We start from the raw sequence: 25,925 nt of genomic DNA, 5'->3' as shown, positions 1-25,925 counted from the left end.
TGTAAAATCAATCATGTGGATGATGAAAACAAGATGATGAGATAACTCCGAACCTACAAATGGTTGGTAAACAAACTAATTTTTCCGGAAAAACCATTTTGATTAAAACAAACTTAAGTGTTTTGAAATCATTATGGGAAAATAGTTTGTTGTGAGGGGGAGTTCTGATTGTTTTTGCATGAGGATGGAGAATTGAGGTAATTCACATAATGTTGTCAAATTTCTTGTATAGTTTGTTTTTCAATTTTTCCTCAGAAAATCAAAATTGAAACATATTTTGATTTTAGGGGGAGTAATAAAATTTTGAAAAAATTTAAAAAATTGAAAAATGAAAATGAGTTTTTGTTGCAAAAAGAGGAGATGATAGTACATCGGTAGACGATCACAGCATGCTAGAGATTTGTAAAGTCAAAAATGTTTTTAAACAAGTCTTACTAATGATGTGTCAGTAGACTTCATACAGTTAGTAAATTGTATTCGAGATATAAACCTAAATTCTAACTTGCTTATTTTGTGGGGAACACTACTTGGATATATAGGTAACCCCTGAAATTTCGTTTGAAAGGTTTCTTATTCTAAAATACTAGGTTTTTATACTCAATGATGTCTGGGGTATTATTCCGAGACTTCTGCTAAATGGAAGTTCTGACCTAGTCTTTGGATAATTCTTTCTTCATATGCTTGAAACATAGCATAAAGCCCTCAGCTGATTAGACAATAAAATTGATAATCAGTTGTTGTAGCTAAAAGATCTCCTAAAGGGGACATACCGCAAAGTCGAAACTGATATCTCTATGCGCATACGGAAGTATCGACCTGAGATCCCTCAGTTCTCGCACATCCCCTAATTTATATACAGATATCATTTGTAGTATACTTATCTGTAAATCTGAATATCGAGATCTGGATACGGGAGTATATTCAAGAGGTGGGACACACAAATAAGTCTAAGTTCTAAAATATTAAATACGTATCTTGAATCAATTGAAAATTTGTGTAGAGGTTTAAGTGGACAACAATACTGACAATCAGAAGTGAACTTGTTTTAAACATTTGCTGATTAATCAAGATCAACGGTGTTTGTGATTTGTCTAAAAAATCGATATGATCCTCTTGCACAATCTCGCAAAAACAAGGTTTGTATTCAGTTTATTTTAGTATTTCATCTAATTCAAAAATCCAAAAATATTGTGTTTTTGTTTTGAAATTTTGAAAACTACAAAAAGATTTTCGACAACTGAGTGTGAAGAGCTCATTTTCGTCATTTCAAGTGTTAAACAAGATGAACAGTTGGTTTGGTTAAATTGATTTTAAATGGTTAATCAGATTTTGGAAAGTTTAATAATTTGTTAAATGTAAAAAAAAATTCTTGAATATTCTTAAATAATTAGTTGATTCATTAAGTTGAATCACAATTGTGTTTGTTGGTGATAGATTGTTTGAGTTGTGCAGGTTTCTGATCCTGTTGCTACGAAAGGCCAGGAAACACATCAGAACCTGAGAAGAGCTTAAAATGAGAAAGCCAGGAATTAATTTCAATGGTGATAACAAATTCCAGACAGCGATCCCAGCATGATGATAGGAGGAGTCTGACGAGAGTTAGAGCCAGAGAAAGATCCAGGTATATGATTCCAGGAGGAAGTTCCTGAAGAAGAGATGATTCCAGGCAGAGTTCCTGAAGAAGACTGAACAAGATTGAAGAGCTGTCAATGTTTGAAGACTCTCACTGAAGATTTCGTCACCATTCAAGGGGGAGTCTGTTGGTGCAGTTGTCTGTCGACTACATCTTAGTTCGAGTCTTAAGCTAGGGCTGATTGTATAGTGAACGGAAATCGAGAATATATGTTTTAGATAGGGTCGCTTATGTGTCTTATACATAGGTTCGCTCATATGAACATAAGCATGTGGGTTCGCTTATATGGAATGTCCATATAAGCGAACCCTGTAGCCTATATATAGGATGTCATTCGAGCGATTCTGTGTGCATGTTTTGGAGTGTGTACGGCGAAGCCCTGCCTGTTTGTCTCTGGAACTTGTATATTTGTCAGATAATCAATAAAGGAGACGTTAAGTAGTGAAATCAAGCTGCACGAAGACCGAATCAATGAATTCCGCCTCTGATTCTGTCTAAGCACTCTTCTGATTGACTCGTCAGGTCGTCAAACGTTCCTACACATCGCAACGCCCAACACGCGAAATGAAGCACCAAAACTCAATCCGCCGGACCACTTCGATCGAATGACCGTTCGATCGAATGGTCGTCCGATCGGATTGCCATCCGATCGAAGTGCCATCCGATCGATGTGCCATCTGACACCTGCACCCCTCTTTCCTCTTTTGGCAACCTATAAATACCCCTGTCACATCACCAACAGTGATGTGACAGCTCTATCTCGTTCGACCAGCGTTCCAGACGAGTTTTCTCTCGATTTCTCGCGATTCTTGTAAGTTTTCAACTCAAATCTTGTACTTCTATGATCTACACACACTTCTTCATCATTTTTCACCTTTGAATCTTAACTTTTAACCATAAAACCATCGGATTTGAGGTGTTCTATAATGATGTCATCATGGAGTTCTTATGAACCTCAAGTTTTGGCCTCATTCCACCAAGAAAAACTCAGATCTGAAGGATTTCCATATGATTTCTCAACGATTTCACAGAGATCTAAACATTTTCAAAATTAAAAGGCTTGAAAGAAACTTTTCCAACTGTCTTTCAACTCTTTTACACCCAATACACTCAAAACTAGTAGAATCAGAGCTCGTTCAGGTCTTCTACTCATTTCTTAGTGAAGTATCGGTCTGAGATCTGAATTCTATCAAAGAGACAACCGATTTCGGATTGAACATGAACAACCGTCAAGCACAGCTGACTGGTCAGATTTTCGATCGGACCACTTAGGACTTGACGAGGTTCTGTTGCTTAGTACGTTATCATACCGTCTCGAGCAACCGCAAAACTTTTCAAAATAATCAAGTTCAAGACGATCAGGTCATTGGGACAGATTGCCGTCCGATCGGATTGCCATTCGATCGAACAACAATCCGACCGGATTGCACTTGAGCCTCCAACACTTAAACATTTTCAATTTTCAAAACAATCTGAATGTCAAACGGATTGCTGTCCGATTGGATTGCAATCCGATCGAACGATAATCCGATCGGGTGACATATAGAACTTCAACACGTAATCATCTTCAATTTTCAAAGATCGTCAATTCTAACGGATTGTCATCCGATCGGAAGACCATCCGATCGATTGACCATCTTGTTGTGAACTTGTTCTCACTAGAAATGTCTCGTCAATCGGATCGCTATCCGATCGAACGACCGTTTGATCGATCGACCTGAAAGGTAGAGATACTTCTTTGATTTTAAAATGCTATAACGAAAACTTCAAAGCCATCATACACAAACACATCCTTCCAAATGAATGACAATCCGACCGAATGGCCATCTGATCGGATGACCATCTGAACGGATTGACATCCGATCGAATGACCATCCGATCGGATTACCATTCAAACTTGGGTCTTTTTACCGTTTATTGCGCCGTTCTTCTCTTATGCTATCGTTAACTGTTCAAGCTAATCTCTCAGCGCTCCCTTCAATCCAAGAGAGTGTTTATTTACTTAAACACAATCTGTGAGTATACTCGAACCCTTTTTGTTTTACGCACTTTTGGGTGTTACATACGTTACTTATTCAAATCACAATCGACACACAACGCAAACACTATTTATACGCTGATCGTTATTGCATGTTACGTGTTATTGTATGGATGCTTGTATGTTATGTTAACACAATGATTATTGCCTGACATCTTAGCAACGATTGTACTATAATTTAGACTCAGCACCTGTCGTGGACAGGGGTTGTTAAGGGCTTTACTTCACGTGTCCTAGTGGGGATATGTGTTGCGCATTCTACAACTCGCAATCACGTCTTGCATATTTCATTGTCGATAACCTAGGTGCTTCACTTTGCTACATGTTACATGCTGGTTATGCGTAAACGATTTTGAAATCTATTATACTATCAAACTTGTATGCTCACCTTTACACTATGTGTATTGACTTTATTTTAACTTATGTGACAGGTAGGGATGCAAACTAGCCGAGCCGAGCCCGAGCTCGACCAGGCTTGAGCTCGAGCTCGGCTTGGGCTCGACTCGTTTAGTATTTCTTAATTAATTTATATTAATTATAATTATTATTATTATACATATAATTAAGTTATTTTTTTATATTTACATAAATGGTAATTATTATTATATAAATATATGTTTAATATATTAATAAAAAACATATAAACAGAAAGCTCGTTTAGGCTCGCGAGCCCGCTCGAGCTCGATAAGCGAAGCTCGGTCTCGTTTACTAAACGAGCTTGTTTTTTAGGCTTGGCTCGTTTGAGCTTTTTTTCGAGTTGGAGTAACTCGCGAGTAGCTCGGCTCGTTTGCACCCCTAGTGACAGGTGTTTGAGATGCTAGGATGTTGCTTACTTCATGGAATCGAGTAGGAGAGTCTAGAAACAAACAATTTATATTTGAGTTGTCGAAACAGAACTATTTGTCTTTGAATTGTCTATAATAACTATGCTACTTATTATGTCATGGTATGGATGCGATGCTTAAATAATTGGTAATCATAGTTGTTATGGAAACTCCTAGACAATCTGTTTCGCTCAGTGCCTCACCCCTATGTTTCCGCCATCGGTTGGGGTGTGACATATCATTGTTGGTAGCTTACTTGATTCGCCTATTATGTGTTACATGCTGGTTATGCGTAAACGCTTTCTATACTATATCTATGCAAACTTGTATACTCGCCAATACTTTATGTATTTACTTTATTTTAACATATGTTGCAGGTTAATCACAGTTTATCTCGAATGAAGACTAAGAAGTCTAGAAACCCACATAAAATCTTGGTTGTCGGATTTATATTGTTTGAGACACATGAAATCTGTATATTTGTTTGATGAAATATTGTTTATTAGTACGGGATAATGAACATATTAAATATTGTCATTAAATAGTTGTTATGGATTCTCTTGAGCAATCTGATTCGCCTAGTGCCGCGCCCCGATAATTCTGCCATCGGTTGGGGTGTGACAAAAAATCACCCTAAAACGTGTCGTATGTCACACCCCCAAAATCCACCCGCGGAGTATCACCGCTTGGGAGCGTGACTGACCAGGATCAAGCCACCAATCATATTGAACATAGTATATAATAATCAAAGTAGTTGGTAAAAACCCAATTCAATACAATTGATGTTCAAAACAAACATAGTTTAAGTAGCAGAAGCATAAAATGAAAATCCAATGTATGTAATAAGTTCAAGTGTTATAAAGTGTAACATAACATCCACGATCCATGCCCCACAACGACCTGCTCCTCCCTATGCAACCTCCATATGTACCTAAGGTCCTGCAAGGCATGCAGCAGATAGTCAACAACTAGTTGAGCGAGTTCACAGTTAATAGTTCAGTACTTGTAATAGTATAGTAAGCCTTGTGTTCGTTCATTATGTCATGTATCGTATTAGTTCGTATCGCGGCCCTATAGGCATGTATGCGAAGATTAGGGAAAGTTCCCAAGTATTCTAGACTAGGTATATTCGTATCGCGACCACCCGGCACATGTGCGAAGTTTAGTGTATAGTTCGCAGCCTTCCTAGGCATGTGTGCGAAGATTAGTCATAATATCGCGGCCAACCCCGGCGTGTGTGCGAAGATCAGTTCTATAAGTATCACTAGTCTAGTCGTATCTTATCAATAACCCATCCTCGCCCGAGGACCATATAACTAAGTTCCATAAGCTAGGTAAGTACAAGTAAATAATCAAAACCCATTCCCACCCTGGGAACCGCATGCCTTGGCTGTGTGAACTCACCTTGGTTTGCTCGGTATGCTCAAAGGGTTACACTTTCTCAATTAATCAATCACGACCTATAGTACGCACGTGTATATGATCAGTCTAAGTTCGTATGTCATTTATGTCACGAAGTGTGTGTTTAAGCAGTTATCACATTTCATATATGTAGTTAGTCTACAATTCATGCTTGACAGGATTAACAGGTAGTTAACATATTTCACCAAGTTAACACACTTAACAGGATTCACACTTTAACAGAGTCAATAGAGTTATCAGCGTTAATTTAACAAACAACATTCATCAGCTCAACTTAACTGAGTTAATAACTAATCATGTCATCTACTTAACAAAGTTAACATGGTTGATATCTTAACCAGACTTGGACAATTAAAACTCGGGCCAATTGATTTAACACTAGAGTTCGGACCACCTTTCTACAAGCCTAAAACTCGGACCAAAGGGTCTTGTTACAAAAGGTCGGACAATTAATAACCCTTACAAAAGAATTCGGACAAGCATGCTCTAAGAAACTCGGACACACACCCACTTATAAAGTTCGGACTTTACATGTTAACTAAAAGGTCGGACAAATGCTTGGGGTTAAAACTTGGACCTCTAACCCTCCTTTAAAACTCGGACCATCACACTACTTGGCCAAAAAGTCGGACTAATGGGGTTCTCCCCTTAAAACTCGGACCATGGGGATTTCCCCTCACAAAGTCGGACAAGAGGCTTGTCCCTTCAAAACTCGGACGCCCCCTCAAGCTTATACAAAAGTCGGACATGCGTGCAATAAGTAAAAGTCGGACATATAATCATTCACAAAACTCGGACTACCAGTCAGTCATACCTACGAATAATCAAGTTCAGTGTAATTGTAACAGTTACGTTTTCACGTTTAAGAAACCCTAATTTCATTGTCCCTGTAATGCAGTAATCCAATTATCAATCCATCATTCTACAATTCTCGTATCTTAACATCAGGCAATGATTACACAATAATCAACATCATTTCACAACAACTAGAATTCAATATCACAGAATCATTACATGTGGAACTAGGGTTTTCACAAGAATCAATCAATCAACGATTTACAACAAACACTGATTAAACAATTACCTTGAATTGATTCTAGACAAAGAGAGGAAATCAAGAGTGATGAAGGACTTGTGCCAATGATGATGATTGCCAGAGAGAATCAGAGAATATGAAAGTACGTGTTTTGGTTTTTGTGTGATGATTAGTGAATGATTAGGGTTAAGAATGATTAGAGTTTCACTAATTACTCTATGCACCCTTAATTATTATCTATTACATATTACAGGCACAAGATGTACATTTCACAGTTTCATCACCACATTCAAGTATTTGTCAAATCTTTCACAAGTAACACCTAACCACGCACAATCACAATACACTTTATTGTATCAAGACGTATACAGTTTCATAGCAAGCTAATTGTGCAAATAAATAGCTAAACAAACAATGAACGTGCAATAAATGCGAAAATGGAATCTTGGAAGCTCGAGTTGTCACATTATCCCCAACTTGAAAGAAATTTCGTCCCGAAATTTAGCATGCGGTTACTGAGGAAGCTAGGTAAGTTGTATCGTCTACTGGTTTCCCTGGGGTGTCACATCATCCCCCCGTTGATTTGGAATTTCGTCCCGAAATTCAGTAGTAGTAGCTTCAGCCTCAGTAGTGGTTGCACGATTTTCGAATAACTAGGGATACTTGAGTTCCATTTGATCTTCTCGTTCCCAGGTATACTCTGGGCCACGACGGGAGTTCCAACGAACTCGTACAAGAGGTATTCTAGTGTTCTTGAGGACCTTAACATCCCGGTCTGTGATTTCAACTGGCTCCTCGACGAACTGCAACCGCTCGTCGATAGTGAGCTCCTTAAAAGGAACTATGAGGGTCTCATCTGACAGACACTTCTTCAGATTCGACACGTGGAATACGTTGTGAACTGCACCGAGTTCAGCTGGTAGGTTTAGTCTGTAGGCCACTTTGCCTATTCTTTCGGTGATTTCGAACAGTCCAACGTACCGTGGATTGAGCTTGCCTCGTTTACCAAAACGAACCACACCCTTCCAGGGTGAGACTTTGAGTAGCACTCGATCCCCAACTTGGAACTCGAGCGGTTTTCTGCGTTTATCAGCGTAGCTTTTCTGGCGATCACGAGCTGCCGCCATGCGTTGTCGTATCTGTGCAATTCGTTCAGCAGCGTCAACTACCATTTCTGGACCTGTAATCTGACTATCCCCCACCTCTGCACAACAGAGAGGTGACCGGCATTTACGTCCGTACAATGCCTCGAATGGAGCGGCTTGTATGCTGGTGTGGTAACTGTTGTTGTATGAAAATTCCACCAAAGGAAGATGTTTTTCCCAGCTGTTGTCGAAATCGATAACACACGCCCGAAGCATGTCTTCTAGGGTTTGAATCGTGCGCTCAGACTGCCCATCCGTCTGAGGGTGATAAGCTGTACTCATATCTAACCGAGAGCCAAAAGCTTTGTGCATTGCTTGCCATAGTTCCGAAGTGAATCGTGCATCCCGATCCGAAATAATAGAGGTTGGCACTCCGTGCCTTGAAACAACTTCTTTCAAGTAGACGTCTGCTAAGGTAGAGAACTTATCCGTTTCTTTGATAGCCAAGAAATGAGCAGACTTTGTGAGTCGATCTACGATCACCCAAATAGTATCATTCCCACGCTGGGATCTAGGCAGACCAGTAACAAAATCCATGGAAATTTCTTCCCATTTCCACTGTGGTATCTTGGGTTGTTGCAGTAGGCCTGATGGTTTCTGGTACTCCGTCTTGACTCTCGCACAAGTCAAACACTTGCCGACATAAGTTGCTATGTGGGCCTTCATGCTAGGCCACCAGTATGTAGTTCTGATGTCGTGATACATTTTATCCAAACCTGGATGTACCGAGTAGCGAGACTTATGAGCTTCATCCATCACAAGTTCTCGTAAACCGCCATATAGTGGGACCCAAATACGTCCTGTTACATAGTAGGCGCCGTCTTCCTTTCGTTCTAATCGTTGCCTTGAGCCACGCAAGGCTTCAGCCCTGACATTTTCTGGTTTCAATGCTTCCACCTGAGCATCTCGTATTTGTGCAGGAAGATCAGACTGAATAGTAAGCTGCAAGGCTCGTATACGCCTAGGTAGGGTGTCTTTTTGACTGAGAGCGTCAGCCACAACATTTGCTTTTCCTGGATGGTACTTGATGGCGCATTCATAATCATTAAGTAAGTCGACCCATCGTCGTTGACGCATGGTCAATTCCTTCTGCTTGAAGATATGCTCGAGACTCCTGTGACCGGTGTAAATAGTGCACTTGGTACCGTACAGGTAGTGTCGCCATATCTTAAGCGCGAAAACAACGGCTCCCAGCTCTAAATCGTGCGTCATGTAGTTTCGTTTATGAACTTTGAGTTGCCGTGAAGCGTAGGCAATAACTTTATCACGCTGCATCAATACACAACCAAGCCCCTGTATCGATGCGTCACAATAGACCACAAAATCGTCCGTGCCCTCTGGCAATGAGAGAATAGGTGCGCTGCATAGTCTATCCTTCAGGTACTGAAAAGCCGTTTCTTGTGTATTACCCAGACAATAGGTAACACCTTTCTGTGTCAACATTGTAAGCGGCTGTGCGATCTTTGAGAAGTCTTTGATGAATCGTTTGTAGTACCCCGCCAAACCCAAGAATTGGCGTATTTCCGTTGGTGTACGCGGTGCAGGCCAGTTCCTGATCGAATCTACCTTGGATGGATCGACATGAATCCCATCCTTGTTCACCACATGGCCTAGAAAGTGGACTTCACGAAGCCAGAAGTCGCATTTTGAAAACTTGGCGTACAGTTGTTCCTTTCGAAGAAGTTCCAAGATAAGACGTAAGTGCTGCTCGTGTTCCTCCTGACTCTTGGAGTAGATCAGGATGTCGTCGATGAATACTATGACGAACTTGTCTAGATAAGGTTTGCACACCCTGTTCATAAGGTCCATGAAGACTGCAGGTGCGTTCGTTAACCCGAATGGCATGACTAGAAACTCGTAATGACCGTAGCGAGTTCTAAACGCTGTTTTGGAGACGTCCTCATCCCAGACTCTCAGCTGATGGTAACCGGACCTTAGATCAATCTTGGAGTAGTAGCTCGACCCTTGCAACTGGTCGAATAATCGTCAATACGAGGAAGAGGATAACGGTTCTTCACTGTGACCTTGTTCAGTTCGCGGTAATCGATGCACATCCTGAAAGTTCCATCTTTCTTCTTCACAAACAGTACTGGAGCTCCCCAAGGCGAAGAGCTTGGTCGAATGAAGCCCTTATCCAAGAGCTCTTGTAACTGCTTCGACAGTTCTTCCAGTTCAGTTGGAGCTAAACGATACGGTGCGCGAGCTATGGGTGCTGCTCCTGGGGCTAGCTCGACTTGAAACTCGACCTGGCGATAAGGCGGTAGAGCAGGTAAATCTTCAGGAAACACTTGAGGAAATTCGCGTACAACTGGGATATCCTCTATTCTTTTCTCTTTCGTCGCAGCATCAGTAACCAGTACCAGACTGGCAGTGTGCCCCTTTCGTAAACATTTATGTGCCTTCAAGAAAGAGATGATGCCAACCACTGCACCACTCTTGTCGCCTTGAACTTCGAGAGGTTCCTTACCGGAACGAGGTATACGAATGATCTTCTCCTTACATAGGATCTCTGCTTGCTGCTTGGACAACCAATCCATGCCAATGACGATATCAAAACTACCCAGAACTATAGGAATGAGATCGATGGATAAATCTTGACCAGCGAGGATAAGATTACAACCCTGAACTATGTGTGTGGCCTCTAGAATTTTACCATTAGCTAACTCTACGACATGTTTGGTGTTTAGGGGAGTTGGTGCATGTTTTAACATTTGGCTAACTTTCAAAGACACATAACTTGTATCCGCACCCGAATCAAACAAAACAGTAACGTAAATGTCGTTGAGAAGAAACTTACCCATGACCACGTTAGGATCGTTCCTTGCGTCACCTCGACCCAGCACAAATGCACGACCCCTAGCTTCATTGCCGTTATTGTTCCCACCGTTGTTGTTGCCATTGCCTTGGTTGTTGTTGTTGTTGCAATTCTGGTTCTGGTTTAACTGGGGGCAATCACGCTTGAAATGACCTTCAGCCCCACACTGAAAACATCCCCTGTTGCCCCGCTGTTGCTGCTGCTGCGGGTTTTGTGGAGCTGGTGGTGGGAGTTGCTGATTCTGATTTGCAGGTCGCGAACTCCTGCAGTCTTTAGCTTCATGCCCTAACTTGAGACATCTCTGACAACGTTCCTTGTGACACCGTCCGCTGTGGTGTCTGTTGCACCTATGACATAGTGGGTGATTTCCCCGATATCCACCCTGCCCCGAACTGCCTGATGATTGCTGACCCGGATTCTGGTAGTCATTTGTCTTGCGCTGCTATGCTTGAGACTGAACCGAAAATGATCCCTTACTGGAATCCCCATCCCATTTTCTCTTGTTGTCACTGGGAGTAGCAGAAGTAGTAACAGCAGTAGTGGTAGCACTGATGCGTTTTGGCAGCTTGTTCTGTTCCACTACTTGATCGGTGAGGCGATGAGCAAGACGCTGAATGTCTTGGATGTTGTTAAGGTTTGCCGATGTCACATGGCTCTGGATCTCTAGCGCAAGTCCCTTGAGGTACAACTTAATGCGCTTAACTGGAGGGTCCACCATAGATGGACACAAGATGGCCAGCTCGTTCGACCGTTTAGTATAAGCCTCAATTTCTGACCCAGTCATTTTCAAATGGTAAAACTCATCTTCCAACTTGTGGATGTCATCACGTGTGCAGTATTCTCGTTTGATTAGTTCCTTGAAATCTTCCCAAGGTGTGGCGTTAGCAGCTGCCAACCCTAAGATCTGTACTTGCGCGTTCCACCAAGTTAACGCTATTCCTTCGAGAGTGCCAGTGGCGTACTTCACCCTGTGAGCCTCAGGGCATTCACACATTTCAAATACTGACTCTAGCTTCTCAAACCAATGGAGGAGTCCCACTGCCCCCTCGGTGCCACTGAAGGTGCTTGGACGACAGTCCATGAAGTTCTTGAATGTGCAGACAGGTTGTGGAGCGTGCTGACCTATCGTGTAAGAATAGGACAAGGTTAAACACAAGAGTTAATGTAGGATCTAAAGATCCTAGTGTGAATCACATCCGCAGGGTATACTACCTGCTTGTGCAGCTGCAAGTGCCGCAGCAACTTGTTCTGCAATGAGAGTCGTCAACTGGGCTTGAGTCATGTTAACACGTCCAGACATGATCTTCATAGTAAAAGTAAAACAAGTGAGAATGGTTCGCGAGTAGTGCGATGACAGAAGAGAGTAAGCACGTAGGTGTTCTCAAGCAATAATGAATAGTAGGCAATGTAATCTAAGCATACCACGAGCAAAGTTCTATGTAATTCTAGCATGTAGGCAATAAACATTAACCTTATTACCTATGATGTTAAGTCTTGCACGTGGAGCGAAGCGTCGTTGTGGATCGTTGAGAGCACTGTTCTGGTTTTAGTCTGGTTTTAATAAAAACGTTTTTCCCTTATTAAAACCAAGTTCTCTATAACCAATGGCTCTGATACCAATCTGTCACACCCCCAAAATCCACCCGCGGAGTATCACCGCTTGGGAGCGTGACTGACCAGGATCAAGCCACCAATCATATTGAACATAGTATATAATAATCAAAGTAGTTGGTAAAAACCCAATTCAATACAATTGATGTTCAAAATAAACATAGTTTAAGTAGCGGAAGCATAAAATGAAAATCCAATGTATGTAATAAGTTCAAGTGTTATAAAGTGTAACATAACATCCACGATCCATGCCCCACAACGACCTGCTCCTCCCTGTGCAAGCTCCATATGTACCTAAGGTCCTGCAAGGCATGCAGCAGATAGTCAACAACTAGTTGAGCGAGTTCACAGTTAATAGTTCAATAATTGTAATAGTATAGTAAGCCTTGTGTTCGTTCATTATGTCATGTATCGTATTAGTTTGTATCGCGGCCCTCTAGGCATGCATGCGAAGATTAGGGAAAGTTCCCAAGTATTCTAGACTAGGTATATTTGTATCGCGGCCACCCGGCACATTTGCGAAGTTTAGTGTATAGTTCGCAGCCTTCCTAGGCATGTGTGCGAAGATTAGTCATAATATCGCGGCCAACCCCGGCGTGTGTGCGAAGATCAGTTCTATAAGTATCACTAGTCTAGTCGTATCTTATCAATAACCCATCCTCGCCCGAGGACCATATAACTAAGTTCCATAAGCTAGGTAAGTACAAGTAAATAATCAAAACCCATTCCCACCCTGGGAACCCCATGCCTTGGCTGTGTGAACTCACCTTGGTTTGGTCGGTATGCTCAAAGGGTTACACGTTCACAATTAATCAATCACGACCTATAGTCCGCACGTGTATATGACCAGTCTAAGTTCGTATGTCATTTATGTCACGAAGTGTGTGTTTAAGCAGTTATCACATTTCATATATGCAGTTAGTCTACAATTCATGCTTGACAGGATTAACAGGCAGTTAACATATTTCACCAAGTTAACACACTTAACAGGATTCACACTTTAACAGAGTCAATAGAGTTATCAGCGTTAATTTAACAAACAACATTCATCAGCTCAACTTAACTGAGTTAATAACTAATCATGTCATCTACTAAACAAAGTTAACATGGTTGATATCTTAACCAGACTTGGACCAGTTGCCTTAGATTAAAACTCGGGCCAACTGATTTAACACTAGAGTTCGGACCACCTTTCTACAAGCCTAAAACTCGGAGCAAAGGGTCTTGTTACAAAAGGTCGGACAATTAATAACCCTTACAAAAGAATTCGGACAAGCATGCTCTAAGAAACTCGGACACACACCCACTTATAAAGTTCGGACTTTACATGTTAACTAAAAGGTCGGAAAAATGCTTGGGGTTAAAACTCGGACCTTTAACCCTCCTTTAAAACTCGGACCATCACACTACTTGGCCAAAAAGTCGGACTAATGGGGTTCTCCCCTTAAAACTCGGACCATGGGGATTTCCCCTCACAAAGTCGGACAAGAGGCTTGTCCCTTCAAAACTCGGACGCCCCCTCAAGCTTATACAAAAGTCGGACATGCGTGCAATAAGTAAAAGTCGGACATATAATCATTCACAAAACTCGGACTACCAATCAGTCATACCTACGAATAATCAAGTTCAGTGTAATTGTAACAGTTACGTTTTCACGTTTAAGAAACCCTAATTTCATTGTCCCTGTAATGCAGTAATCCAATTATCAATCCATCATTCTACAATTCTTGTATCTTAACATCAGGCAATGATTACACAATAATCAACATCATTTCACAACAACTAGAATTCAATATCACAGAATCATTACATGTGGAACTAGGGTTTTCACAAGAATCAATCAATCAACGATTTACAACAAACACTGATTAAACAATTACCTTGAATTGATTCTAGACAAAGAGAGGAAATCAAGAGTGATGAAGGACTTGTGCCAATGATGATGATTGCCAGAGAGAATCAGAGAATATGAAAGTACGTGTTTTGGTTTTTGTGTGATGATTAGTGAATGATTAGGGTTAAGAATGATTAGAGTTTCACTGATTACTCTATGCACCCTTAATTATTATCTATTACATATTACAGGCACAAGATGTACATTTCACAGTTTCATCACCACATTCAAGTATTTGTCAAATCTTTCACAAGTAACACCTAACCACGCACAATCACAATACACTTTATTGTATCAAGACGTATACAGTTTCATAGCAAGCTAATTGTGCAAATAAATAGCTAAACAAACAATGAACGTGCAGTAAATGCGAAAATGGAATCTTGGAAGCTCGAGTTGTCACATTACCCCCAACTTGAAAGAAATTTCGTCCCGAAATTTAGCATACGGTTACTGAGGAAGCTAGGTAAGTTGTATCGTCTACGGGTTTCCCTGGGGTATCACACCGTAATCGTAAAACCGGACCCGTGTAACATTAATTTTAAGTAAAAAAAATGAAAAATCAAGAAAAACCGACCTGTCGCGGGCCGCGACAGGCTTGAGGGTAACCGGTCGCAGGGCGCGACGGCCCCTTGACTTGCCAGACACCCATATTGACGCGTGTCCACAACGTGTTGGGCCTAGGGCTAACACAACAACCCTAGCCGTAGCTAGGGATGCCCTCGCGAGGCGCGACAGGATCAAGTGGGAGTTGTCGCAGGGCGCGCCAGGCTCCAGAAAAATGTATAAATAGAGCAGAGTAGCAGCAGTTGCAACTCGTTCATGTCTCTTTTTCTATCAAACTTTTGTACTACAAAAATAATAGCCACATTCCACCCTAAAACACGAAGCTCTGCCCCGTTGTAAGTATTTTAACCCCCGATCACTAATTCGTTACCCTACCCAATTGATCTAGTACCCAACAAGGCATGTCAAGGCTCTGCCTGACTAAGGGGCCGTTTGGCAACATCTGAATGGTTAAGTGCTGAACCAGTAAGAGGTCTGAAACATTAAGAGACTGTATAATGCAAACTGTGCAGAGGAAATGTCTGACCAATTCAGATTAGAGGTCTTAACCATTCAGACTCTGTATAAAACTTAACCATTCGGAGGCAAATGTCTGAACCATTCAGACATCTGCTCGTGATACAAACTGTCTAAACCATTATGTGCTGAACCAGTAAGAGGTCTGAATCATTAAGAGCCTCATTAAGAGGTAAACAAACAGTCCCTAAGTCCGTTGGGGTTCTGTCTCGTGATGTATAGCTAATGTGATTTGGGTTATCTTACTAACACGCGTGCATTATATGTTTTTATTAGAAACTCAAGAAGATAATCAGGAAACATCCCCAAGAAGCCAGTAGTAAAAAATAATATTCCAATGTGAGTCATTCCTTTTTTCTCACAGTTTGTGAGCCATTATTTCAAATGTTTTACCAAACCCTAAATGTTAATCTGTTATAATTACAGTGATTAAGTTTTTGTATTCTACAATTGCTGTTAGTATTATGGGGTTTGTATACAGTACTTGATAATCTTCACAATTGGACATGGGTAGCCAAAGTGTGATATGACCATAGTCACAGATCCGTCGAGTGACAAGTACTGAACGAGTAATTGGGTACATATAAACATTTTAATCGCTCATAATATTGTAAAATTATAATTGATGTTTTATAAACTGGTATGTACTCGCCAGTATTTCTTGCTGATAACATATTTTTAAAACGCGTTTCAGGTAACTTAATGTGAAGCTATAAGACATTTATCGAGTAAGTTCAAATGCCCATTTTGAAATTTCAACGAGGAAACCCCAATTTTGCGGAAAATGTTTTAGGGGAAAACAAAAAAGGCATGCCTGAAGTTGTTCAACTGGAAAAGGGCCATGTTGCATATCATCTAATTGTTCATCTCCCTGCTGTTGTTGTTCTTCAACTGTTCTCTGGTTTCTCTGCCTCTACCGCTCCATGGGTGAGATTGATTTGAGATCAGATGAAGAAATTGTTTCCGAAATCAAAGAAACGGTGCCGAAGCGAGATGTGTTTGACAGGGGTTTCAGGCGCCAATTTAAGGCGTACGCAGGAAGTATCCAATATTTCAAATTAACTTTTAAATTTGTTCTTGCAAGCATTGTGTGCCTTGAACTGTGTTGTGAAAAAAATACCTTTAAAAAGAGTGATCCTGATGGTGGGAAAGGTGGTGGTGGCGGCGACAGGTGGGTAGTGGTCGGGTGGTTGTGGTGGTGGGTAGTTAGAGTGAGAAAGAGTGTAGAGATAGAGACAGAATGTATGTGTGTGTTTGTATATATATTATATAACTATATATAAACAAAATTCTTTTATTTATTATTTTTATAATTGTTTATTTTAGTAATTAGAGTAAAATGACCAAAATACCCTTACGTGGGGTCCACTAAGTCAGATTTAACCATAAAAAATAACCGAGTTAATGCTAAATGACATAAGCTGCAAGGGTTTGTAAACATCGAGTACGTTTTTTGTAATTTTTGAAGATAAAGAATATACTTTGCAATATAGTGTCAATATAAAAGACGATTTTTGCAACTCTGAGGTTATTACACCACAAATCTAACAGTAGACTGACGGTGGGTAACTGATGGGACTCAGATGGCAAAAAACTGCAACCAAAGGGACTTAGAAGTTGAAAAAACAAGTTAGGGGTTAAAGGTTCAATTTTATGTAAACAAGAGGACTCAGGTTGTAGTTTACTCTTCTATTTTTTAAAACCCTATACCCTATAATCCAGTTCTCTAAAATTTCCAATCTCCAGCCAAAGAAGCACTTGATCGCTAGATGGATTCCACGGGTAAGTTCAACCGTAGGAAAATGATATCTTAAAACTGTTGTTTACTGTTTATAATATGGGATTCTTTTCGAATTATCCTTTGTATGATAATGACGTCGTTCTTGATTCCAGTTAAGTTTATAAACTATGTTTTCAGATTTTGTTACGTTCGTATTTCTTTTTAATTATGTTGGTTTTTATTATTTCCTAGTTTGTGTGTTAAGTCTCATGAATTATTATCAGATAAAATCCATCTCCACTTATTGAGTCATGATTTTCTTGATTCTAAATAATGATAATTGACAGAAAATCATCAGAGGTTTGTAACTTCTGTTGCTGATGAGGACATAATCAGTAACCTGGCAGAGCATCTGATAGACCCAATTTTAGAGCGGCTCCCGATCCAAGAAGCTGTACGCACAAGCGTTCTATCACAAAAATGGAGATACAGATGGACCACAATGTCTGTACTGAATGTCGATTTTGATTTCGCCATTAAATTATCAAGTAAGGGAGCTTTTGATCCAAATGGGTTTATAAGGGTAATAAACAAGATTATGACCCATCACAAGGGTCCCATCTTCAGATTTGTTCTCTATATACCATACGAGATAAATCTTGATAGCTTCCAAGAAGTTGATCAATGGATACTAATTTTATCAAGAAACAGTGTCAAGCAATTCATCCTTGTTAATTCAAATCAAGTTTATCCACTTCATTCGTCCGTGTTCTCGTGTATGGAATTGAAATATCTGGGAATATATAACTGTATCTTCAAACCACCAATTGGGTTTGAAGGGTTTCCTAATCTTCAAAGTTGTAATTTGATGAACATTCATTTCGGGGATAATTTAGGTGGAACAGTGATCAACTTACCACAACTTAAGATGTTGGCACTAGATACATGCGGCAATGTTAAAAGTTTTAACATCAAGGCTCTAAATCTACGGACTTTGCGAGTCATTAGTTGCCTTGATGCCATGTCGCTTCCGTTATTGCATAGCGAACGCCTTGATGTGGTTCAAATACGTTTGTTGAAATCCAAAGTAGATTTTCCACGAGTTGAAAGATTCAATTTGGCAGTCATGTTAAGCAAGTTACCCATGGTTGTTTCTTTTACCATTGATGGTTATTTTCTTAAGGTATTTTGCACAAAATATTAGTAGGTGTAGTTATCATGTTATTTATGTAAGTTAAATCTCACTTTCACCCCACAGTTTTTGGCTGCAGAAAAGTTCCCAAAGTGGCTTCCACATGAGGCAAAATGCTTAAAGAAATTGGAGTTCCAAAGTTTTAATTTTGGTGATTTGGATCAACTTGAAGGTGCTCTATACATGCTACAAAACTCGCCTGATTTGAAAGGACTTCATGTTACACATGAGCAGATGGTATAGGGTGATAAATGTTTATTACTGTTTTCATTTGGATAAAAATCGATGGTCTGACATTGTTTTGCTTTTATTTTTTTTTCTAGGGGCCTGATGCTGATTTGGAATTAACGTCTAATCATTTAGAGTCCCATGACTGTTTGCAGACGTTGTTTATGTTGCAAACGGTAGAATTGACATCTTTAGAAGGATCGAGACCAGAACTCCTCTTTATAAAGCTTCTACTTGATCATTCTCCACGTCTTGAAAATATGATTATCCGACCAAAAGCAACCACTGATACTGAGAAAAGGTACAACATTGCAAAGGATGTTATGTTGTTTCCACGAGCCTCATCAAAAGCAAAAATGGTCTTCTTGGATCCACAGCCATAATTCTATAAGACGCTTGACTACATTGCAATCTGGTGGTTATCCCGTAATGCTATATCTTGTCTTTTATTTTACCTATTTGATATGCAGTTGACTGGAATAACGTATGTGCACAATGTATAGTTCTATTTCTGTTATGCTTATAATGGGTGATTTAACAAGTTATATGAAACATTTTTACGGGTTTTATTAGAACACATAAATAACTCTAGTGTTCTCTCTTTTGCTGGTTCATGCTCAGTAATTCATTATTTTGATATCAGTTCTCGTAATTTTACTGCTAAATAAGAGAAACAAGAGAATTAGGCCTTTTATTTGGTGTAAACCGTAGACTAGATATTTGGTGCCGTCCCCACGCCCACCAGACTGAGTTGCCAGAGAATAGCTTTCCAAACATTTGGTTTAAAATTTTGAAATGGACCGTTTTGACCTTGACTCAGTCTGACCCTTCAGTCCTATACTTTATCTAACTCATCCATTTTGCCTGGCTTACAATAGAGTGTTTCTTTGCGAACCCCCCTATCGGTTAGTGCTTTTTCTTTTAGAGAACTCTCGTTTACACCCCCTGTACATTATAAAATAGAGTTTTTCTTTTTCTATCGTTGGCTATATGAGTGTCGGCACTATGGCTGTACGCTGGTTAACCGAGCAGATTTCTACTGAACAGTTGTTTCGATCGATGTAAATTACGTGTTGGTATTCTCTAGTCATATAACGCTTTTAATTTTTTTCTCTTTCAATTAAAATAGAGTGTTTCTTTGGTATCGTTAGCTATATGAGTGGCAGTACCCTGGCGAATCGAACCGTTTCCTACCAAATAGTTGTTCTCGATCCATGTAAATCACTTGTTGGTATTTTTTGGTCACATCACAATTTTTTTTTATTTTTTTTCTCTCTCGATTACTATAACGAGTGCCGACACAGTAACTAAACGGATCGATACATACCAAATATGACACGTAGCACGAAATCCCAGGCCACCACTAGTTTAATTTAATGTATTATCGAAAAAAAGATATTTACCATATATTAATTAATAAAATTTTCTCCTCTAAGGTCATCCGTAGTGATAAATCTCCTTTGTGGGCGTTATGCGACACCTGTCGTGCCACGTCACACATGGGCTTTATGGTGCGTTATGTCACTTAAGAGTTAAGGCCGTAATCATAAAGCCCGTACCTCATCATTACTCAATTAATTAATTTTCAATTTTTTTAATTAATCTCTAACTTTTTAAAATTAAAAACCATTCCATTAAATAAAAAACAATACAACAAAAATAAAAAAAAGACGTTAAAAAAAAAAATTACACTAAAAACATACATTTATTCTTAGTCTTCATCGTCGTTCTCTCCTTCTTCCTCTTCGTTTTCTCCAGCATCCAAACCTACATCTTCAAAGTTCCCAACTTCGAATTCATCAACTTCTTCTTCCTCGGAATCTTCTTCGTCGTCACCATTGTGTCGCATTGGGCAAATTGCCCAAGCATGCTCGACCAAATCCGCCTTCAACGTGTTATGTATTTCCTTAGATCGCAATAGTTGAGCATTTGCGAGTCTCTCTCTTCCATTGTTGCTTGGGTTCCTTCAACTAAATCTTCTGGAATATGGCATATCGCTTTTCCATCATTCTCTATGATCATATTATGCATAATGATGCAAGCATACATGGTCATTCGTATTCTATCCTTATGCCACATACGACAAGGATTTCTGATAAAATGCCATCGTTGCTGTAGAACCCCAAAACACCTCTCGATGTCCTTTCTCGAAGACTCTTATAGTTTTTTTTTAAATACTTTCTTTTCTCATCCAACGTTTCAGAAAACGTTTTAACAATAATTGAATACTCCGAGTATATACCATCGCCCAAATAGTAGCCATGCTCGTAGTCGTTCCCATTCGCATGAAAACTTGCCTTTGGTATCGTTCCAGAACTGCAGCTCTCTAATAATGGTGAAGCCTCCAAGGTATTAATGTCGTTCATACACCCGGCTGCACCAAAGAAAGCCGACCAAATCCAAAGGTCGTATGACGCAACCGCTTGTAAAACCAAAGTTGGCCCTTTTTGGTCACCCCATGTATGTTATGTTGACCTTGCCATGCGGTTAAACAATTATACCAACGCCATTGACGACAATCCAAGCTACCAATCATGTCGGGTATTCCATGCTTTTCTAGATGCACCTCATATATTTGTAGAAGGTCGTTCCAAGTGAGATTTCTTAAATAACGTTTTCCATATAACTGGCATATACCTAAAATTGTCCATATATTGAAAAGAAAACGAAATGAACAGTGTTTCTTAGAATATTATAATATAATAAAGTTTTAATATTATAAAATATTTTCTTTACTTTTTAAGCTTATAAGTTTGGTGTCAACTAGTACTTGTATAAAAAATATCAGTTCGTTATCGGTACATGAAAGTAAAAACCAGCACCAGCCTGATACATAAAACGCCAAAAGTCGGTACCGGATTGAGTTTGATAGTCTTTTAGTTTGCTAAGTTTGGTACTGCTACCCAGTACCATTTGCTCATCCCTAATCACAGGTACGTACGAACAACGGTACCGTACAACTTTTTTAGTTTCAGGGGTAGGGATGAGCTCGGTGCCAACTTATACCCCGGTTACGGTATCGGTATATGAAGATAAAAACTGGTAGCGAACCGGTACCAGGAACGCCAAACGTCAGTAGCGAACTGGTACTTAGGTTCTTTCGGTTCAGAAAATTCGGTACCAGTACCCATTACTACTTGCTCATCTCTAATTATTGGTTTCTACCGAACAACATCATTACCATACAACTTTTTTAGTTGATTTTCTTTTGTTTATTTTTAGTGTTTTTTTCTAAATTTTCTTTTTATTCTTGTTAGCGGTTCCGTGTGCAACGTGCTCGTAGTGATTTCAAACACATATAAACACAGACTAGATAACAAAACAATTCGCCGCAACGCGGCAAGTGTTTTTATAACTAGTTCAATTTAATATATAAAAGTTTTACTAGTGAGCTACTAAAAATAAAAGTAACTATATAAAAGTAAATAAATAAAAGTGATTAAAAAAATGCCATAGCAAAATTGTTCCACGTAATCTCGTATTGTTTTCTCCCCCATCTTCAGGTACTCGTCGTTGATGTCGTACGTGTTTCCGTACGCTAATATGCGTAAAGTGGAAGTGACCTTTTGAATTGAGGTGAAGCCTAAATATTCTCGCGCGTCCATTCTTTGCTTAAAAATCATACTTATCTTCCAAATCATTATTAATGCGCAAAAATAACATTTGGCTCATTTGAAATCGTCGTCTAAAAACATTGGGTCCGTGAACCGGTGTGGGATCAAAATAGTCTTTCATCAAACGCTCGTTTGCCGCTTCACGATCTCGCAAGATATAGGTGCGCTGCAAAATGGGCTGTGGAGGAGGAGTAGGCCGAACGTGCTCCATTGCGTGTATTACAAGAGTACATGCACTAGTAACCGCTTCTTCCTCCTCCGCGATTTCTTTGGGTGAAAAAAATCTTCGGTAATATTAAATATTGGTGAAAGAATCTTCGGATTGGGAACCCATTTTTTTGAATAGGGTGGGAGTAGTTTCTTATAAAAAAAATATAGAGAAGAATGGAATGAGATGTGATGACTTGTATAAAAAATGGGAGATGTGGGAGGTATTTATAGATTGGAAAGTGAAAATTAATTATTTTTTAAAGATATGACCGTTCAACGGTCAGAATTTGAAAACAAATCCTCCATGGCGCCACGATATGGATGTCGCTGCCATCTTATTTTTTCCCGAAAATGCCCCTCGTCCCGGTGTGGACGGGCACCATTGGGCGCTATAATTGGTTTTTTGGGGCATATAGCGCCCCACTACAGCAGGTCTAACAAAGACGCTATTCATTTTCCTTTTCCTTTTAACCCTTTTACTTTTTACCTTTTACACTTTTAACCCAATAGTTTTCATCTTTTACATAGCCCCCTATAGTTTTCATCATTTACACTTTTAACCATATAGTTTTCATCTTTTACATATTTGTCGCAAACACTTTCTATTTTTAACCCCAATATTTTTCCACTTTTAACTTTGGTCTACTGTACTTTACATCTTTTACAAATTTGTCATTTTACTATTCGTTCTAGATTTTTGCACGTTGCACGCTGCAACGCGCATGTATAGTTCACTTTTTTACGTTTATTTTTTCACGGTTTAACAGCTCACTCGAAACTCGCGGGTCCTAAGCCAACTTAGTTATTTTTTCTATTTTCTTTTACCTTTTCGGCCTAATTTTTGCGAGTTGATTCATTATTTTTACGTTTACTTTTTGTTCGACTTAACGGTCCGGCTACAAAGCACGGATCATAGATACTAGTTATATACTATAAGGTAACTTTGCTTTGTGATGAGAGTTTATTTTAGCTAATTGTACAAATCTTGAAGCATGAGATACAAATAAATAATACATATTTTTGAAAGTTACACATCATATCCCACTAACTCGCATAGATGCCCTGTCCTTCCTATGTTGTACTTCACAAACTTAATTCCTTTAGGGTTTGTTTGGTATGAGGTAATGGAATAGACAAAAGAATGGAATGGACGAGGTAATGGAATGGACAAGGGAATGCAATGGATCATTACCATTCCATGTCTTGTTTGGTTACCATGTGTGATTGGAATGAATTATGATTGTATATTGTTTGGTGGCATGAAAAAGGAAGGAATAAAATTAGCGGTGAGTGGTGGTGGTAGTCGGTGGTAGTCAGTGGTAGTGATTATGGGTGGTTATAGGTGGCGGTGGTGGGTGGTTATAGGTGGCGGTGGTGGGTGGTGATGGCGGCGAGTGGGTCGGGCGGTTATGACGAATGGCGGTGGCGACGATGGAGACGGCAGCCGTTGGTGTTGGGTGGCGGCGGAGGTGGCGATGGGTGGCGGCAACGGCGGTGGCATCGACGACGGTGGTGGGTGGCGACGGCGAGTGGGGTTGGCGGTTGGTAGTAAGGTGGCGGGTGAGTGGTGGCGGCGGCTGTCGGGGTGGCCAGGGGCGGACCCACATTGGTGCCACCGGGGTCCCCGGACCCCAATCTTTTTAAAAAAAGTAGTAGATTCGGTATATTAAATTGTATATGGACCCCATAAATACAATTAGGTGGACACCATAGAAATAAAAAGAAAGCTGGTGTAGTGGTAAATCTCCCTCTTTTCCACCAAGAGGTCATGGGTTCAATCCTTGATAAGCCCATTTTTATTATTTATTTTTAAAAATCTAGTTCAAACCTCACTTTAACTCGACCCGAACAAGGACCGACCCGAAAATGGACCCCATTGAAATAAAATCCTGGGTCCGCCACTGGGGGTGGCGGGTTGCGGGTGGGAACGATGGCGTCGGTGGTGGGTGGTGGCGAAGGTGGTGGGTTGTGGTGTTGATGATGAATGGTGCTAGAGGGGATGAAATGAAAAAAAAAACATAGGGGTGGATGGAATGATTTTGAGGGAATGGAATGCATTTTGAATGGGAGATTCCATTGCATTGACCAACCAAATACCCTTTTCTTCATTCTCTCGTACTCATCCGTTCTGATCCGTCTTTCATTCCTGTATACCAAACACTATCTTATATCCTTATGGAATCGTTGTTGATTCCATTCCATTTGAGTTCATAAACTCTGTTTTTGGATTTTCACCTATGGCGACCATTTAGTGTATTTAATAGCGTCCTAACTTTATCAATGCCCTTTCCTAGAACAAAAGTGTCACCATATTTTAATTAATAAAACATTTTAGCTAACCTCTCCTCTCTACCTTGTGTCAAAATAAAACTAATCCGATAATCTTTTTTATATCTTGTTAATTAGTTTAAGATAAAACTATTAGACTATGGAATGTGGAGGGGCATGGGTTGGAGGCATTGCTCGATATGTGGCATGTGTGGGCTCCACCAGTTCACACCCAAAAAAGTGGGGTGTGGAAGGAGCATGGCCAGGCCGGTAGTGGCGGATCCAGGAATTTTTTTCACTGGGTTCACTTTTTCGGGTATTCGCTAATTTGGGTTCGGGTGGCTTTGAATTCGGGTCGGATTTCGGGTTTTAGATAAAAATGAACAGCCCTAAACACGCGTTCTGTCAACCCTGAGCGGACCACAACACCGGATTGTTGCAAAGTAAGTTCCAATTTCGGAACCCGCGTGTGAAACTTCCTTAAAATCTTATAAACCTTCTCAACATCACCCGAAAATTCATCGTAGGGTTGATCATGGGGCACACGTCCAGACTTGTCGTCAAGGCGAATGAGCCCTGACCATCGCGTACCCGTCTCGGAAGAAAGACTGGTTTTTGACGTCGAACCGAATGAGCCCTAACTATACATTCCCATAATTATCATTATGATACAATAACTGTAAATATGCAATAATATAAATGCTTGATTAGAAGCAGCAAATAATTTGGTTGTTTGAAATGTAAATCCGCAAGCTTTACCTCTGAACTTCTTTGAATTCCAGTTAGGGTTCCATTGTCAGATGCATTGTCTAGAGTAGTTCCTGCTACAAAGCATGGTTGCAAAAGTCGCTAGGAACTCCCTAGTCGGTCGACCGGGTAGTTGAGAGTACTCGATCTAGGCGGAGAGTACTCGGGGAATACTCGGACATGTTAAATTATAAAGAAATTACTTTTTAGAGATTAAATATATGTCAAATAACATGAATTTACTAATATTTATAACAAAATATGTGAAAACGATATTCATTCCTTAATATGATAGGCATAGAAATTATGTTTTATTATTATTTAAGTCAAACTAGGCCCGAGTTGACCTACTAGATCCAATTCTGGCCAAGGTTCACCGCGTTTGACCGACTCCGAGTAATTAGGCGGAGTCGAAGAAAGTCGCCCCGGCAGCCTACCTTGTAGC

The 25,925-nt window shown here is 40.0% G+C and overlaps 1 protein-coding gene across 1 annotated transcript; it reads left to right on the top strand.

Moving 5' to 3' along the window:
* The first annotated feature begins 17,203 nt into the window (after positions 1-17,203).
* LOC110938946 (F-box/FBD/LRR-repeat protein At1g13570) lies at positions 17,204-19,227 on the top strand. The gene is made up of 4 exons (XM_022180906.1): positions 17,204-17,283; positions 17,569-18,404; positions 18,480-18,650; positions 18,737-19,227. Exons 1-4 carry the CDS (start codon positions 17,271-17,273, stop codon positions 19,022-19,024), a joined length of 1,308 nt encoding a protein of 435 aa, XP_022036598.1. The 5' UTR covers positions 17,204-17,270; the 3' UTR covers positions 19,025-19,227.
* The last annotated feature ends 6,698 nt before the right edge of the window (positions 19,228-25,925 follow it).

Source organism: Helianthus annuus, chromosome 1 (genome assembly GCF_002127325.2).
Source record: "Helianthus annuus cultivar XRQ/B chromosome 1, HanXRQr2.0-SUNRISE, whole genome shotgun sequence".
Taxonomy (NCBI): domain Eukaryota; kingdom Viridiplantae; phylum Streptophyta; class Magnoliopsida; order Asterales; family Asteraceae; genus Helianthus; species Helianthus annuus.
Note: the sequence above shows the minus strand (reverse complement) of the source record. Positions and strands in the feature narration are given on the sequence as shown.